At 41.0% G+C, this 14,343-nt stretch overlaps 1 protein-coding gene across 5 annotated transcripts in view; it reads right to left on the bottom strand.

Moving 5' to 3' along the window:
• Positions 1–14,343, bottom strand: part of VPS13D (vacuolar protein sorting 13 homolog D) — a 296,629-nt gene that overhangs the window by 177,764 nt on the left and 104,522 nt on the right. For 2 of the 5 annotated variants that reach the window (XM_032300439.1, XM_032300443.1), the window contains 6 exons: positions 12,565–12,654; positions 9,763–9,903; positions 7,348–7,470; positions 4,878–4,952; positions 1,263–1,368; positions 79–231 (listed from right to left, as the gene is read on the bottom strand). In XM_032300439.1, coding sequence (XP_032156330.1) covers positions 79–231; positions 1,263–1,368; positions 4,878–4,952; positions 7,348–7,470; positions 9,763–9,903; positions 12,565–12,654 — 688 coding nt within the window. The remainder of the gene's footprint in view (positions 1–78; positions 232–1,262; positions 1,369–4,877; positions 4,953–7,347; positions 7,471–9,762; positions 9,904–12,564; positions 12,655–14,343) is intronic. The other 3 variants (XM_032300440.1, XM_032300441.1, XM_032300442.1) reach the window with 3 other exon arrangements.

Here is a 14,343-nt window from a genome sequence, read left to right as displayed (position 1 = left end):
GTGAAAAGGCAAAACATTAGGGACCCTCACTTACATTCGCTTTTTATTTTTTAGGGAAAAGAATAAACCATACTTTACCTGTGTCTTAATTTTCCTCTTGCTTCAAATTCAAAGGGAATCTCTTCACCTGTGAGGACTTCTCGCCATTCACTAACATTGTGAGCATCATCGAGAAATGTTCCATTCCCTTCTGGAACTACCCCTGGACTCCCACTGTGAGACAGTGCAGCCCTGGAACCAAATCAGATGACACCAGCTTATCCCTCTTTCTTCCCAGCGCCCTCTCACAGGAGCCTCACACTGAGGAGCAGAACCTTCTCACAACTCAACCCCCAGCAATAAAAGGCTGCATGACCTAGCTACAATGAATGACCCTGAGGGTCGCTAACTATAGCTATCTTCGGCTGAATCACAACTTCTTTGAAATTTTAGAAATAGCTGAAAGCTGTCACTCTGTAGTCACTTACATCAAGCAGTGGCATCTGGTACATGTGAATTAAGGCATGACTTTTTCAAGTGGCATTTAAGTGACTGGTTAGAATTTAACAGACCTAGACTGTTAAACAAAAAAGTTTCTCTTCTAGCAGTCTCATACTTGGGGGAGGCCAGAGAAACGTGATTTCAAATCAACGGATTCTGTTACTTATGCCATGTACTTCATGACCTAAGCTGGAATGATCACCATGTACTTGGCAGGCTGAGCCAAGGTCTAAAGAGGCAGAAATTTGTTAGAAAAGGTTCTCGCCTGGCTTAGGTAAAGTCTCCTTTGTTCTCCAAACTCCACCCAATTCCATCTGGGGTGAAGTGCGTTTTAGATATGAAAGAATCCTATAGGGATAGAGGGAGGACGGGGATGTTTTCCAAGCAGTCGTGGAAGAAAACGGCAAAACATTTAGTGTAATAACCGTACATAGCTTCTTTAAAACGGGAAAGAAGGTAGAGATTAAGAAGAAAAGACGGAATGGCTTTTTCACACTTCCTACTCACATCCTTAAGTTGCTTGGCTTTTAAACAAGATCGAGATCATAATTAAACCAAGATCAAGATCATAATGAAACTATTTCAGACTCAGGACCTGCTTCTCCGACTACAGATTCTCTACAAAACCAGAACCTCCATCATAAATCTCAGCAAGACAGCAAGTTATTCATTCAAATATCATCCCAAGAGCCTCAAGAAGGGGCCCGCCTTGCTCTACTGGGCTGGTACAAGGCGGCTTTGGTGGCAGAGATGACTCGGGGTAAAATAAACTGACTGCTTACCTGGTGGGTGTGGTGGTCAGGGTGGCAAACCACAAAGTGCACCCCGTGTGATTCCTCAGGGCAAAGGGGACAAATGGCTGCCGGCGCTTAGGGGTCTTCACCTCTGCTATGACAAACAGAAGGAGACTATTAGCAGATGCCTCTATCTGTGTGGCAGAGACCCTCCCCCTACCTGGAGACAGTGCCCAAAGTTGTCTCTTGTGCAAAGGGGCTGAAGGTGGAAGCAAGAGAGAAGGAACAGGACAAACGGAACCTCCGTGTATTTGCTGGCTGCTATGGGGTAATTTGGTCCCTGCCTGAGTATTCCCAGCCCCCAATTCTTCCACAACTCTGACAGGCCTTATCTCTCCGAAGAAGGCATCAGGACCTAACTTGGTGGGAATCATGAAAGAAATAAAAATGGACCTCCCCATTACTCCCAAAAACTATAATCTAAGTAGGTAACCTAAACTGTAGCAAGATATATCATATGTACTTAAACTTTGTCCAAAAAGCCTTTACTTTAAAGAAACCTCCCTTCCTTTATATAAGTTACCCTAAGTCATAGCATGCATTCTGTACCAAAATAAAAAACATTCTTTCCTATTCTCTTCTACTAATGGTCGTTTTTGTCTCCCTGGAAAGTCAGAAGTATACTGTCTCAAAGCTCTCCAAACAAAATTGTTAGCTCATTTTTTAAACATAGACACCAGTACCATGGAAGCTATAAAAGGAACATAAAATATGGCTTCATTGCACAAAAAACAGCTTCTAATCAGGGAAAGTGGAAAGAAACAACAATCAACACAAAACTGTAAGTAACCAAATTCTAGAGAGCGCTGACCTGACCATAAACGTTGTAAGAAATGAAAGCAGGCTTTCTGGTGCCCCAGCTGCCTTGGGAGACAGATCCCTCTGCGGGCACCGCTGCCCGTGCTGTGTGGTTCCGCATGGAACACAGGGTGCCAAAAGGAGGGGCAGCAGCTCTTCTAACCAAGGGCCTGTCTTCTCCACTGGCCACACAAATAGGGAAGCAGCAGCAGCAAACCAGTGTGAGAAAGCCTCCTGGTTGACATGTTCACAACACACGTACACAACTAACAAAAAAAAAGGGAAGTGTGGTTCAATCTTATTGTGGGTCCAGCAGTAAAGTACCAAGACAGCCTGAGAAAGACCGTGACCCATATGCTCTGCAGCTGGGAGAAAATGACATCTAGAGGAAGCTGCAAATGCTAACTGCAGAGAACACTACAGCAAAATTGCATTCATCCTACAGGACATTTTCTGCCAACAAAATCGGGAAGACAAACTGCAACATGTCTTGCCTTCTGCAAGCTCCAGACTGAGGCATGGGACTGTATCATAACAGGCAGTAATTATCACTGCCTTTTAAAAAGCAATCGCTTCCTTTTTTCCCTTATATCTTTTAAAGTTTTCAGAGATTAGTACTGTAAACAAAGTAAATCAAGGAACTTCAGGTCAAGGCAAGTTCTATGTTGATAATGACAATGGTTCGGGCAGTCTAAGATACAGTAATCTGCTAAATAAACGAGCAGTCTCCAGTGTGTTCCCACAATTTTGTGGTCAGTCACTTAGAGATACCCCAAATACTTCTAAAGATAATCTCCCCTAGGAATATGTCCCTTTCTCACCCCAAAGTCCTTACTTAGTTCCCAAAGTTTGCTTTAAAAAAAAAAATTAGTGCTCATCAAGTAGAAAATTAAGGAGTAGCTGTAAGGCTGCTGACAAGAGCAGAGGGGGAGTAAAAAATTTAAGAGCTGTCTGCAGGGTAAACGGTATTTATTGTGGCACTTTGAAAGGCACCTCCCTCTTCTATGAGTGCAATGAGAGAGCTGCTTTTATTACAGTAGATAAAGGACCCAGGAGAAAAAGAAGCCAGATGTGCTTTCATATCCCACTGTGAGCCAGACTGTAAGTTTCCATTTGCAAATTAGATTTAAAAAGAACAGGTGGCAGATGGCTTTGATCAGTTTGTTATACAGAATAAAGTGCTGCAAATCCATACAAATATATTCACAAGTACACTGCTTTGGAGTTAAATAGCATGAGTAGGCACAGTGCTTAGGTCTCCAAGCTTCTTGCATTGATTAGACATAACAGCACAGGCTTCAATAACCCATTTCTCTGAGGATAAAAATACACAGCATGCCCATTTCTCTGAGAATAAAAATACACAGCATGCACGCGAATCCAAACTCAACATCAGGCAACAAGTGTGACATCTCCTCCACCAGGGTCCAAATAAACTATGTACTTGCCTTTGGCACAGCACCAGGGACAAAATTTCCCAAGTCCATCAAAGAGAACATTATTCCCTAGTGGCCTCAGAAAATCTGCCTCTAGTGACCAAACCCAATTTCTTCATGGGCTGAGAGAGAATCTAAAGCTACTCACAGCCAAGTTCAGCTTCAAACAGCTCCAGCTAAGGAAATTTCTACCCCTTTGGACTTATTTCACACAGTAATTTTGCCATTACAAACAGTGTAGGTTGTCATGCTGTATAAGCGGCTCAGTCCATCAGAAAGGAGCTGGCTTGTAAATCATAAGAAACAGATTAAAGTCCTAGGTTTGCTACCAGCTGGTCAAGTGAATAAAGGCAAATCACATAGTATCTCTGAGCCTCACTGTCCTTATCAGCTCAACAGGAATAATGCTTGGCTAAGCCTCGAAGATTAAGTAACATATAGAAAGCTTAGAAGCAGAAATACATGAGCAAATGAAGATTCAGCTCTGGACTTTCTTCATGAGCCCCCCCTCAAACATCCATCCTGATAAAATTGTGTAGAAAAAAAACCCATGGCAATGCCCCATGTGTATGTACATCCCTGTTCTGTATTCCTGGTAGAGGGAGTTCCTGTGGCCTTTTTTTATTTAAAAAAAAAAAATCATGACGCATGATCTGGAATTTGCCCTGTACACACATAAACCATTTAGATCAAATTGCACTCCCTAAAACAAAACATGAACACCTTGGGACTCCAATTCCTCCATGTTTATGGTGTTTTCTACCATAGTCACTTATCAGTGAATTTCTCAAGAAACTTTCAAGAGTCAGAGATAGAAATAAAGAACATTTTACCTCCTAAACACAAACATTCACATCCAAAGAAACTGAGGTTTGTGTCTAAGCAATTATTTACTGATAAATGTTTTTTAGTGGTATCCCTATTATTACAGTGCCTATTCCAGAGCCCCATGAGAATCTTTGGTGGGTATTTCATAAACTTAAGACATGTGGTACCGCTGCTTGATGGGCACAGTGTCCCTCCATCCACTTGCTTTTCAATATGAGAAAGCACCTCTAATTGATATTGTATTAACATATTTCTGCATTATACACTGTGGAGTTTGTTCCATTTCCACCAAAGTTAAGGGAGATGGAAGAGAAACAATATAAGAATCAGCTGACATAAAGCACCTCTCTGTTCATCAGTTGGAAATGTTCTTTCCCATTACTAAATTACTCACAACATGGACTATCCCCAGTCAGCTCCCACTCATTAAAAAAAAAAAAAAATATATATATATATATATATATATATATATATATATATATGTACAAGGCAGTTCTTAAAACAGGAAAATAAAGCAAGCCCTCGCTTGGCTATACTGTACCTCTAGCATAGATCTGGTGCTCTAGGTTAGTCAGACTGGCTGTACTCCTAGTTCTAAGGTAGACAAGGGGGAGGCCTGGTAGACAGGAGAGACAAAGTTAGAGGCTAAGAATAAATACAGTGAAATAAGAAGACTCACTTCCAAACCATAAGCACAAATAGAGAGCATTACAAAAATAGCAAGCATCATGCAAGTACAGGATCATTCCCATCAGTGATTACTAAGAGCTAAGCATGTACTTGACACAGTGAACATAGTTTAATGCTAGTTTTTATTGTGGAGGCTGGATCAAAGTAGCATGCTCCTTTTTTTCCCCCTGAACTAGAAGAATATGTATTGAACATTCTCTTGAACAGAATGACAAGCCCTTTTGAAGATTTTTAATTTAAAGCTTTCATGTTCTTAAATGGTATAAAAAAGTTACAAAAATCAATCAGTACAGATTTTAGTGGAGGTTGCTCCATTCCAACTGGGAAAACACAGCAGTAAAATGCCAGTCTCAGGGGATCTCAAAAATTCAGGGAAGAGTCAGTATGTATTCCAAATTTAAACAATCTCTACCAAGGAGTTGTCTCACAGTGTTTATTTAAATTCTAAATCAAACATGGAAGTTTCCAGAATATTTGATATTTTCATAAAATGTCCTTGGAATACAAAACTAATGAATTCAATGAAGTGCCACACTGCCCAGGTTTACCTGCAAAATCTCAGCCCCGACTGAATAAAGCCAACAATTTTGTCAAAGTGAGGCTGATATTTTCTTTCCCCTGATAAAGAAACAGTGAGAAATCAGCAGGTCCCTTAAGCTAAATTTCATGTTAAAGGCTATTCCAAGGGCTCATTTTAAGGCTGGTCTGAATAAAAAGCATAACTTTTGGGGAAATATGATTAACTATTTTTGAATAAGACCTGAAAGTTTCTGATTAGTTCAACAAGATTGAAACCTACTTGCTTTCAAAATAAATTCCCAACGATCATTTTAGTTGGCCTGCTAAAAGAATACAATCCTGGAATGTGCTATACTACCATCCAGGAATTTCCAATAAGAAAAGAGGTTTGGAAATGTACATATATTCAAGTTATGTCTGATTAAAAAGATATATTACACCTTTATAAGCCTAAATATCCATAAAAATCTTTCAGTAAATAAAAATGAAGCTTTAACTCAGCACCAGCATTTAATATAGACGAGGAAGCTATTTAACTATAGAGAAAGAAAGAGGGACAAAAATTTTAAAAAGGAAGAAAAAAGGGAGGCAGGGAGAGAGGAACGAAAGAAGAAAGACAGGGACAAGAAAATCTTTCACCAGAACAGCGCAGACTAGCCCTTGCTAGAGTTTGACTCTGAATTGAAGGTGCCCCGGCATGAATAATGTTTTAGAAACACACTCTCTTGGACATATTACAAAGATCACTTAGAGTCTTCTGGGTAGACTGTGTTACATTTTTTGACACACAAATTGGGAAGGTTGGAGGAGGAGCCAAAATCAAAGCTGACAATATCTGAAAAGCCCTGGCTCCTAAGCAATGACCTTGAGACTCAGAAGCAACAGCCTGGGAAAACAGAGAACAAGCACAGCTGACGTTTCTTTGTGTCTCTTTCTAAAAATACAAGGCAGACAGAAAGTCCACTTATACACCCTGAGGAGAGATGAACCAGTACAATTACTTCATCCACTAAGAACACCCATCTTCCCATGACACGTTTGCAGACCAGATGGAATATTTAAGTATTCATGAGCTATGTGAAGTCCAGCCAAGACTCCCAGAAGAAACCACATTGAAAGAGCTGGGGCTGAGCTGAATTTGGATGACAATGCTTGTGGAACAACTAAGACCATGCAGTTGTCCATCACCAACTCCCCAGCTCTGAGGAAAACAGAGCTGGTGAGGCATTAAATAAGGAAAGAAAGTATCATCAACAGAGAGCAAGCTGACTCCTCTTTCTTCAAGAGGCAGGGCATTCGATTCTTTTATACTTTATAAACAGCACAGGGCTCCCTTTTTAACAACTTTTTCCACATGGGCTCCTGCTCGCCGTCTTTTCAAGAATATGTCCAAACCCTCTATCTCTAGATTTAGAAGACCAAAAAGATGCTTTTAAAAATCCAGTCAAAAAAATCCAATCAATTAGAAAACCAATGTTGTGCAGAGTAAAACACAAACCACAGCTGATCCTGGTGCATTCTCAGGTGCGCCCGCTCATATGCGGTATTACCAGGATTTAGGAATTACATGTTGCAGATCTTTTCTCCCCCGCAAAGGTGGAATTAGAGCCCACATTTATAAGTTCAGTAGTTCATTCCAGAAAACTGTCTCCTGCAAAGACTAAAACAGAGCTATAGAAGACAGTCAGAATTTCCTGTGGGTTTTTCCATGCAGAATGATGGTTCCATTTGAATTTCTCACTGAAGCATTGCTTTGTAGGTCAAAAGTGATTTAGTTAGACATGTGTAGTGAAAAGTCTTACTTTGTCCAAAACATGGAGGATCCACCGAAGAGCCCATCCAGTCTTCTGATTTAGTTGGCTCTATTTCCTTCTCATCTTTACAGTAATCTGCCATCCACGATTCCTTGGTACTTACATACTGGTCTAGAAAGAATCCCACAGAGATATTAAGAGAAGTAAAAAAGACTGAGGATTCAAGTCAAATAATTTCAATTCAGCAAAACAAGCTTTCACTGAGTATCTCATTACATGCTTGGCCTGTACTAGATTCTGAGAAAGTCTGTGCCCTGGAAAGCCTCACACTCCACTGAAAGAGATATTAACGTGTGAACAGACAACCATCGCCATAAAACTCTATCATAATGTGAAAGACATTAAAGATGTAGATTCTCTTTAAACCAATCTATAGATTCAATACAATCCCCATCAAAATACCCACAGGGCACTTTGTGGAATTTAAAAACCTGAATCTAAAATTTATATGAAGACCAGGTATGGTGGCTCATACCTGTAATCTCAGCGGGAGGCTGGGGCAGGCAAATCACCTGAGGCCAGGAGTTTGAAACCAGCAAAACCCATCTCTACTAAAAATACAAAAATTATGCAGGTGTGGTGGTGTGCACCTGTAGTCCCAGCTACTCAGTAGGCTGAGGTGGGACAATCGCTTGAACCCAGGAAGTGGAGGACGTAGTGAGCCAAGATCACGCCATTGCACTCCAGAGGCTGAAATTCAGCTGACAGTTCTTCACAGGTAGTTTTACTCTTGTGAGAGAATTACCACGGGGATAGGTTATCAAAAATAATGACAGTGCACCACACCTGGATGAAGATCTTTTATACTAATTAAGATGTCATACTTTTTAAAACAAGAATTATTGGTTTCTGGTTTTCAATTACAACACTTAGCTATAGAAGTAATATTTATTTAAACACTAAGAGGTCACAGCAACGTTTCTGGGTTTCAGAATTGTATTCAGAATGAGGAATTGAAGGTGAAAAAACAAAACAGATTTTACCACTGACAAGAATGCCTTTTGGAAGATTTTTTTGTTTGGTTGGTTTTTTAGAGACAGGGTCTCGCTCTGCCTCTGAGGCTAGAGTACAGTGGCACAATCATAGCTTGCTGTAAACTTGAACTCCTGCACTCAAGTGATCCTTCCACCTCAGCTTCCTGAGTAGCTGGGACTACAGGCACATGCCACTATGCCCAGCTCATTGCTTATTCATGTAGAGACAAGGTCTCACAATATTCCCCAGGCTGGTCTGGAACTTCTGGCCGCAAGTGGGCCCCCCATCTCGGCTTCTCGAAGTACTGGGATCACAGGCATGAGCCAACATATGCGGCCAGAAGATACTCTTAAACAGACATATATCTTTCTCATCAGAAACACCAGTAAGAACTCTTTAGGGAAGCTCTTGTTTACTGCAGCTTTTCAAAAGACTACCACAAACTTTCTCTAACCGTCTAGAGTAAAAGACGTGAGAAACAATGTAGGAATCAATACAGTTTAAAGAGATCATAGGGTCAGTTTACAATCATCTAGGGGATATTAATAACCAAGCAAATTAGTGAATGAAATCTGATCATATAAAACAGTGTTTTTAAATTGGGGGATCAGCAAACTTATGGTCTCATTACACAACACATTCTTTCCATCCTACTCTGACATGCGTAAGAAGTGGATCTTCTCACAGCCTCAATCCAACATACACACCAAAAAGAAAGTTCCCAACTTGCAATAGTATGCATTATCGTATAGTAATTCCAAAATCAGATCATGTAGATCAATAAATCAAACAGTGAATGTAAGTTTTCACAGTGAAGGTACACACTACTTGATTGTATGATTACATTGCTCTCCTTTTAGATAGCAGAAATATAAGAATAGAGCAGTTCTTATTCCCTACATTTAATCCAGAGATGTACATTTCAGTGTTGCCAAAGATACTTTTAGATGACGCACGATGAACCTAGCAACCTTAAGCAAGTCATTTGCAGAGTTAGGTCAAAATAATAATGGGAAACAACAAAGGCAACTTATTCTACCATAAAGATATGGTCAAAACATACCCTGTAAGAATTATTCTGTGAATAGCTTGAGCCAAGTTAATCTAAACTCACTTCCAGGACATTAAATAAACTAGTGACCATGCATTATGAGGAGAAAGTCCATTGTGGTCATTTATGTTTCCTAAGTAATCTATGTTTTTGCTTGACCACTGATAGCATCATTGTGGGATGCCAGCGCTGGAGCAACAGGTTGAGAATCAAGAGGCTATTGGGGTTGATCAGGAAAGCAGTCAGGATAAAGAAGTCATGCCCGGTACAGGCCCAAGTGTTTGCTAAACTAGGATTAATAGTCTTCCAGACTCAGAACTTAGATACGGAAAGGTATCAGTCTACAAAAGACATCTATTAGCACAGAATCTACTCACCAATTAGCACAGAAGTGATATTGATATCCAAACGGGGTTTGGCCTTGGCTTCTAGCTTCAGTCGAGGAGGATGGAGACGACTAGCTGCCTGCTGTTGCCAGGATACAGAGCATGGCCAAGGCTCAATAAATGGCTCCCAGCCTAAAAGAACACAGGAAATAAGACATCTGTTCAGCAGATATCAAGACTTTATAGGGGAACACTGTTCACAAATGTTCAGCAAGGACAAACTGGAACTTAATAGCTTTCTACTTCCAATTCAATCTCACAACAAAAACACCAACCACCTCTAGCTACAGGTCAACCTACAGATGTCTGTGTTGTGCAGAGGGTACAAGTGGAAGGGCATATATACACCCCACAATGGTCTTCCAGAGGTGGCAGGAAGGAGGGCAGGGAGCATATGTGCCCTCTTCCACTAAAGAACAGGCAGGGTGTGTTCTTGAGACATTCAAGAGAGAAAAAAGAGTCTTAGACTAAGGTTGGAAAAAATAAAGTGGCTTAAATAGCTATTAAATTTGATTCTTCTGGTTACAGGACCAATACATTGGTTGAATAAATAGGTACAAATGAAGGCCCATTAACTTTTTCTAACTTTTTATCTTAAAATATGTGCAAAGAATATATCAACAACATAAAAAATAATACCACAAACACTCATGTACCCAACTATTCAACTTAAGAAATAGAAAATTACAAGTTCCTTTGAAGGGACATTCCCCACCATCTCATTCCCCTCCTTCCCACCAACCCTCTCCCACCCAACTCCAGGTGACCATTAGCTTGAATTTTTAATCATTTCCTTGATCTTCTTTATAATTTTACCATGCATATATACCTTTCTTAAGAACATATTAATTAGACTGTCCTGTTTGTGGTCTTTACAGAAATGGAGTCCTCGTGGACATTCTTTTTCAAGTTTCTCTTCTTGCTCACCAGCATGTCTTTGAGCATGCTGTTGAGCATATTGCTATACCATATTGATGCAGGTCACTGTGGTACACTGTTTTAACTTCTGAAAAGTTAAAAGACTTAACTTTTCAAAGCCCATTAATCTTTAACAGATCTTTAAATAGACTCACACAATCAGCCATAGAGCAAATCCAAACCAGTATGTAACACGCAGTAGGTACATTAGTCTCCTTACACCATTTGCCATTTAGTGACCTGAATGTGTTCATACAACTTTACAGTAAGCAATATTTGGCCTAAGAAAACAAATGATTCTCAGAAAAACAGCTCCCACATGTAAGAGTTTCTCTTAACTAGAAAGACTTTGGCCATTATTCTAAAGTGAAACACTTTGAACAATGAAGAAATAAGGGTGTTAGCTTTCAGTGAGTGGAGAACAGAGGGAAAATGTTAGCTTTCAGTGAGTGGAGAACAGAGGGAAAATGTTAACTAACATAAAATTAAACATGCTAAATATTCTACAACAGTCAGCAGCAGCACAACAAATTGAGGCTTAATTTCTTATTGAAATCAAAGGGAGCAGGCAGTTGGACCTTTACACCTTGGACTGCACAGCACTGTTCTACTTACTCTGTTCATGCCCACTACAAATTCCAGTGAGACCTTTCAACTCTCTTAAGGCAAAGAAGTTCACTGCTCAAACCACTTGGCCCTAATATATTAAGGCTTCTGAATTTCAACCTATATAGTCTCTTACCTTGGTCTTTCAAATAGGAGGAAAGAAACCAGAAAATGCTTGCAGTATTATCGAGGTTTGCATCTCCCAAAAAATAACCTGCTCTCGTCAACAGCGTTTTTTGTTTTGGTTTGGTTTGGGTTTTTTGCTTTAGGGAGTAGGTAGGGCAAAATATACAGTGTCACTGACTCAGTAGATTCTAATGAAATAAACGAACCCAGTGGGAAGTGAGGGGACTTAAGGTTTAAAATGCTTGGCCAGGTGCACTGGCTCACGCCTGTAATCCCAGCACTTTGGGAAGCCAGAGTTTGAGACCAGCCTGGCCAACCTGGTGAAACCTCTTCTCTACTGAAAATAAAAAAAATTAGCTGTGTGTGGTGGCAGGCGCCTGTAATCCCAGCTACTTGGGAGGCTGACGCAGGGGAATCACTTGAACCCAGGAGGCGGAGGTTGCAGTAAGCCAAGATTGCGCCATTGCACTCCAGTCTGGGTGACAGAGCAAGAGTCTCTCAAAAAAAAAAAAAAAAAAAAAAAATGCTTATAGGCATAAATCTCCCTTGAAATTTAGCTACTCTCAGGACCAAACAAATGATCCTTCACTATTGGGCAATGGCATATTCTTGAATGAGCCAAACTACAGGATCAAAAAGAATTAACTATGAAAACGTCTCTTTATTGATTGATTGAGACAGAGTCTTGCTCTCTCATCCAGGCTGGAGTGCAGTGGCGTGATCTCAGCTCACTACAACCTCTGCCTCCCGAGTTCAAAGTGATTCTCCTGCCTCAGCCTCCCAAGTAACTCGGATTACAAGTGTCTGCCACTGTGCCTGGCTAGTTTTTGTATTTTTAGTAGACACAAGGTTTCACCATATTGGCCAGGCTGGTCTCGAACTCCTGACCTTCCTCTGCCTCCCAAAGTGCTGGGATTACAGGCATAGGCCACCACACCCAGTCAAAAACATCTTTTTAGTTGCAATATATCAGATATGTTTTTAGCACAACAGAAAATCTTTGCTTTCTGTGTTTATGCAGTCTACTTGCTTTTCATTTTTCCCTGTCCCACCCTACTCCTGCACTAATGTAAAATTATGTAGGTCCAGGCAAATATTTAAATTTATTTTTAAATCCCATGAAAACGTATGCTTTATACTGACCTGAAAGAGCACGGTTATAATAATCTCCAGAAAGGGTGAAGTGGGCGTAGCCTTCAGGGCTAGTTCTCACATGCTGAAGAAAATTCAGACCTGCAAATGAAGGCAGGTAAATGCAATGAATTTTCTCAGCGGCAGGGCAGGAGCAACCAAAACTGCCTTCTGCAGATAAATCACACTAAAGAAACATTAGCACTAATACTCGCATAGGAGAGCATGCAATATTCTGACATTTTGTTCATCATGTATTTTTTTGCATCAATTTCAATTTTTTAAAATATGTCATTGAAATATTATCTATCTTCATGATGGAGGTTTTGGGCACCCTCTTAAATGCTGTGCCTGAGGCAAGTGCCTCAGTTGCCTTCCCACAGTGCCAGCCCTGGCACACAGGGTGAAGCCTGTGAAATCATTAAAAAAAAAAAAAAAAAAAAAATTTTTTTTTGAGACAGAGTTTCACTCTTGCTGCCCAGGCTGGAGTGCAGTGGCACAATCGCAGCTCACTGCAACCTCCACCTCCCGGATTCAAGCAATTCTCCTGCCTCAGCCTCCCGAGTAGCCAGGATTACAGGCATGCACCACCACATCCAGCTGGTTTTGTACTTTTAGCAGAGATGGGGTTTCTCCATGTTGGTCAGGCTGATCTCGAACTCCTGACCTCAGGTGATCCGCCCGCCTCGGCCTCCCAAAGTGCTGGGATAACAGGAGTGAGCCACCACACTTGGCCTAGAAAAGATATTTCTACCTGAATAAGGACAAGAGGGCAGACTGATAAGAGAAGTCATGTTCTGATAAATATTAGCTCAGAATTTTAAGATTGCCATAGAAAAATAAGAAATCAACTAATTGGTCTCTGCAGAAAAGATATTCAGGGACACAGTCAAAATTCTAGTTGCTACTTTTAACCAAGTAGCCCTGGTAGTGCCCTAGAAGCACAGGGAAAGGACATCTCTGTACTGTGCAAGAGGCCTGATTCAAGCCCCAGAATCAAACTTTCCTTGAAGAGAGAAGAGGCTGGCAAGATCGAAACAATGGAAAATTAAAACTAAAGTTTCTGTATTTTTAGTAGAGATGGGGTTTCACTACTAGTAAATGGCATGGTAGACAGCGTGAGATTTTCATTTACTCTCTTCAAAACCTCACCCTCAGGGCTGGGCACAGTGACTCATGCCTGTAATCCCAGCAGGTTGGGAGGCTGAGGTGGGCAGATCACAAGGTCAGGAGACCATCCCGGCCAACTTGGTGAAACCCTGTTTCTACCAAAAATACAAAAATTAGCTGGGTATGGTGGCACGTGCCTGTCCAGCTACTCAGGAGGCTGAGGCACGAGAATCGCTTGAATCCAGGAGCTGGAGGTTGCAGAGAGCTGAGATGGCACCACTGCACTCCAGCCTGGTGACAGAGCAAGCCTCCGTCTCAAAACAAAACAAAACAAATCCTCACCCTACCACTGCTTGCAGTGATGCACTTAAGAATAAAGTACTCCCGCCAGAAGTGGTGGTGGACCGTTGTCATCCTAGCTACTCAGGAAGCAGGAGAACTGCCTGAGCCTAGGAGTTTGAGACCAACCTTGGGCAACAAAGCAAGACTCACCTTTGGGGGGAAAAACAAAAAAAGGATAGAGTACTCCTACTTTGGTCCCCATTCTGGCAAAGGACAGTTCACATATAAATAGTGTTTTACACGGCATGGTAGTGCACTTTCTAGTAGGAGTCCTGTTTTTGATTTTCAAGAGAGAATACAACAGAACCATTGTTTTCTGAACTTACCTGTTAAACGCCT

The sequence above is a fragment of the Sapajus apella genome, unplaced genomic scaffold (genome assembly GCF_009761245.1).
Source record: "Sapajus apella isolate SASKATOON/1434 unplaced genomic scaffold, GSC_monkey_1.0 scaffold43, whole genome shotgun sequence".
NCBI lineage: Eukaryota > Metazoa > Chordata > Mammalia > Primates > Cebidae > Sapajus > Sapajus apella.
The sequence above is the reverse complement of the archived record's forward strand: the minus strand, read 5'-3'. Positions and strand labels throughout refer to the sequence as shown.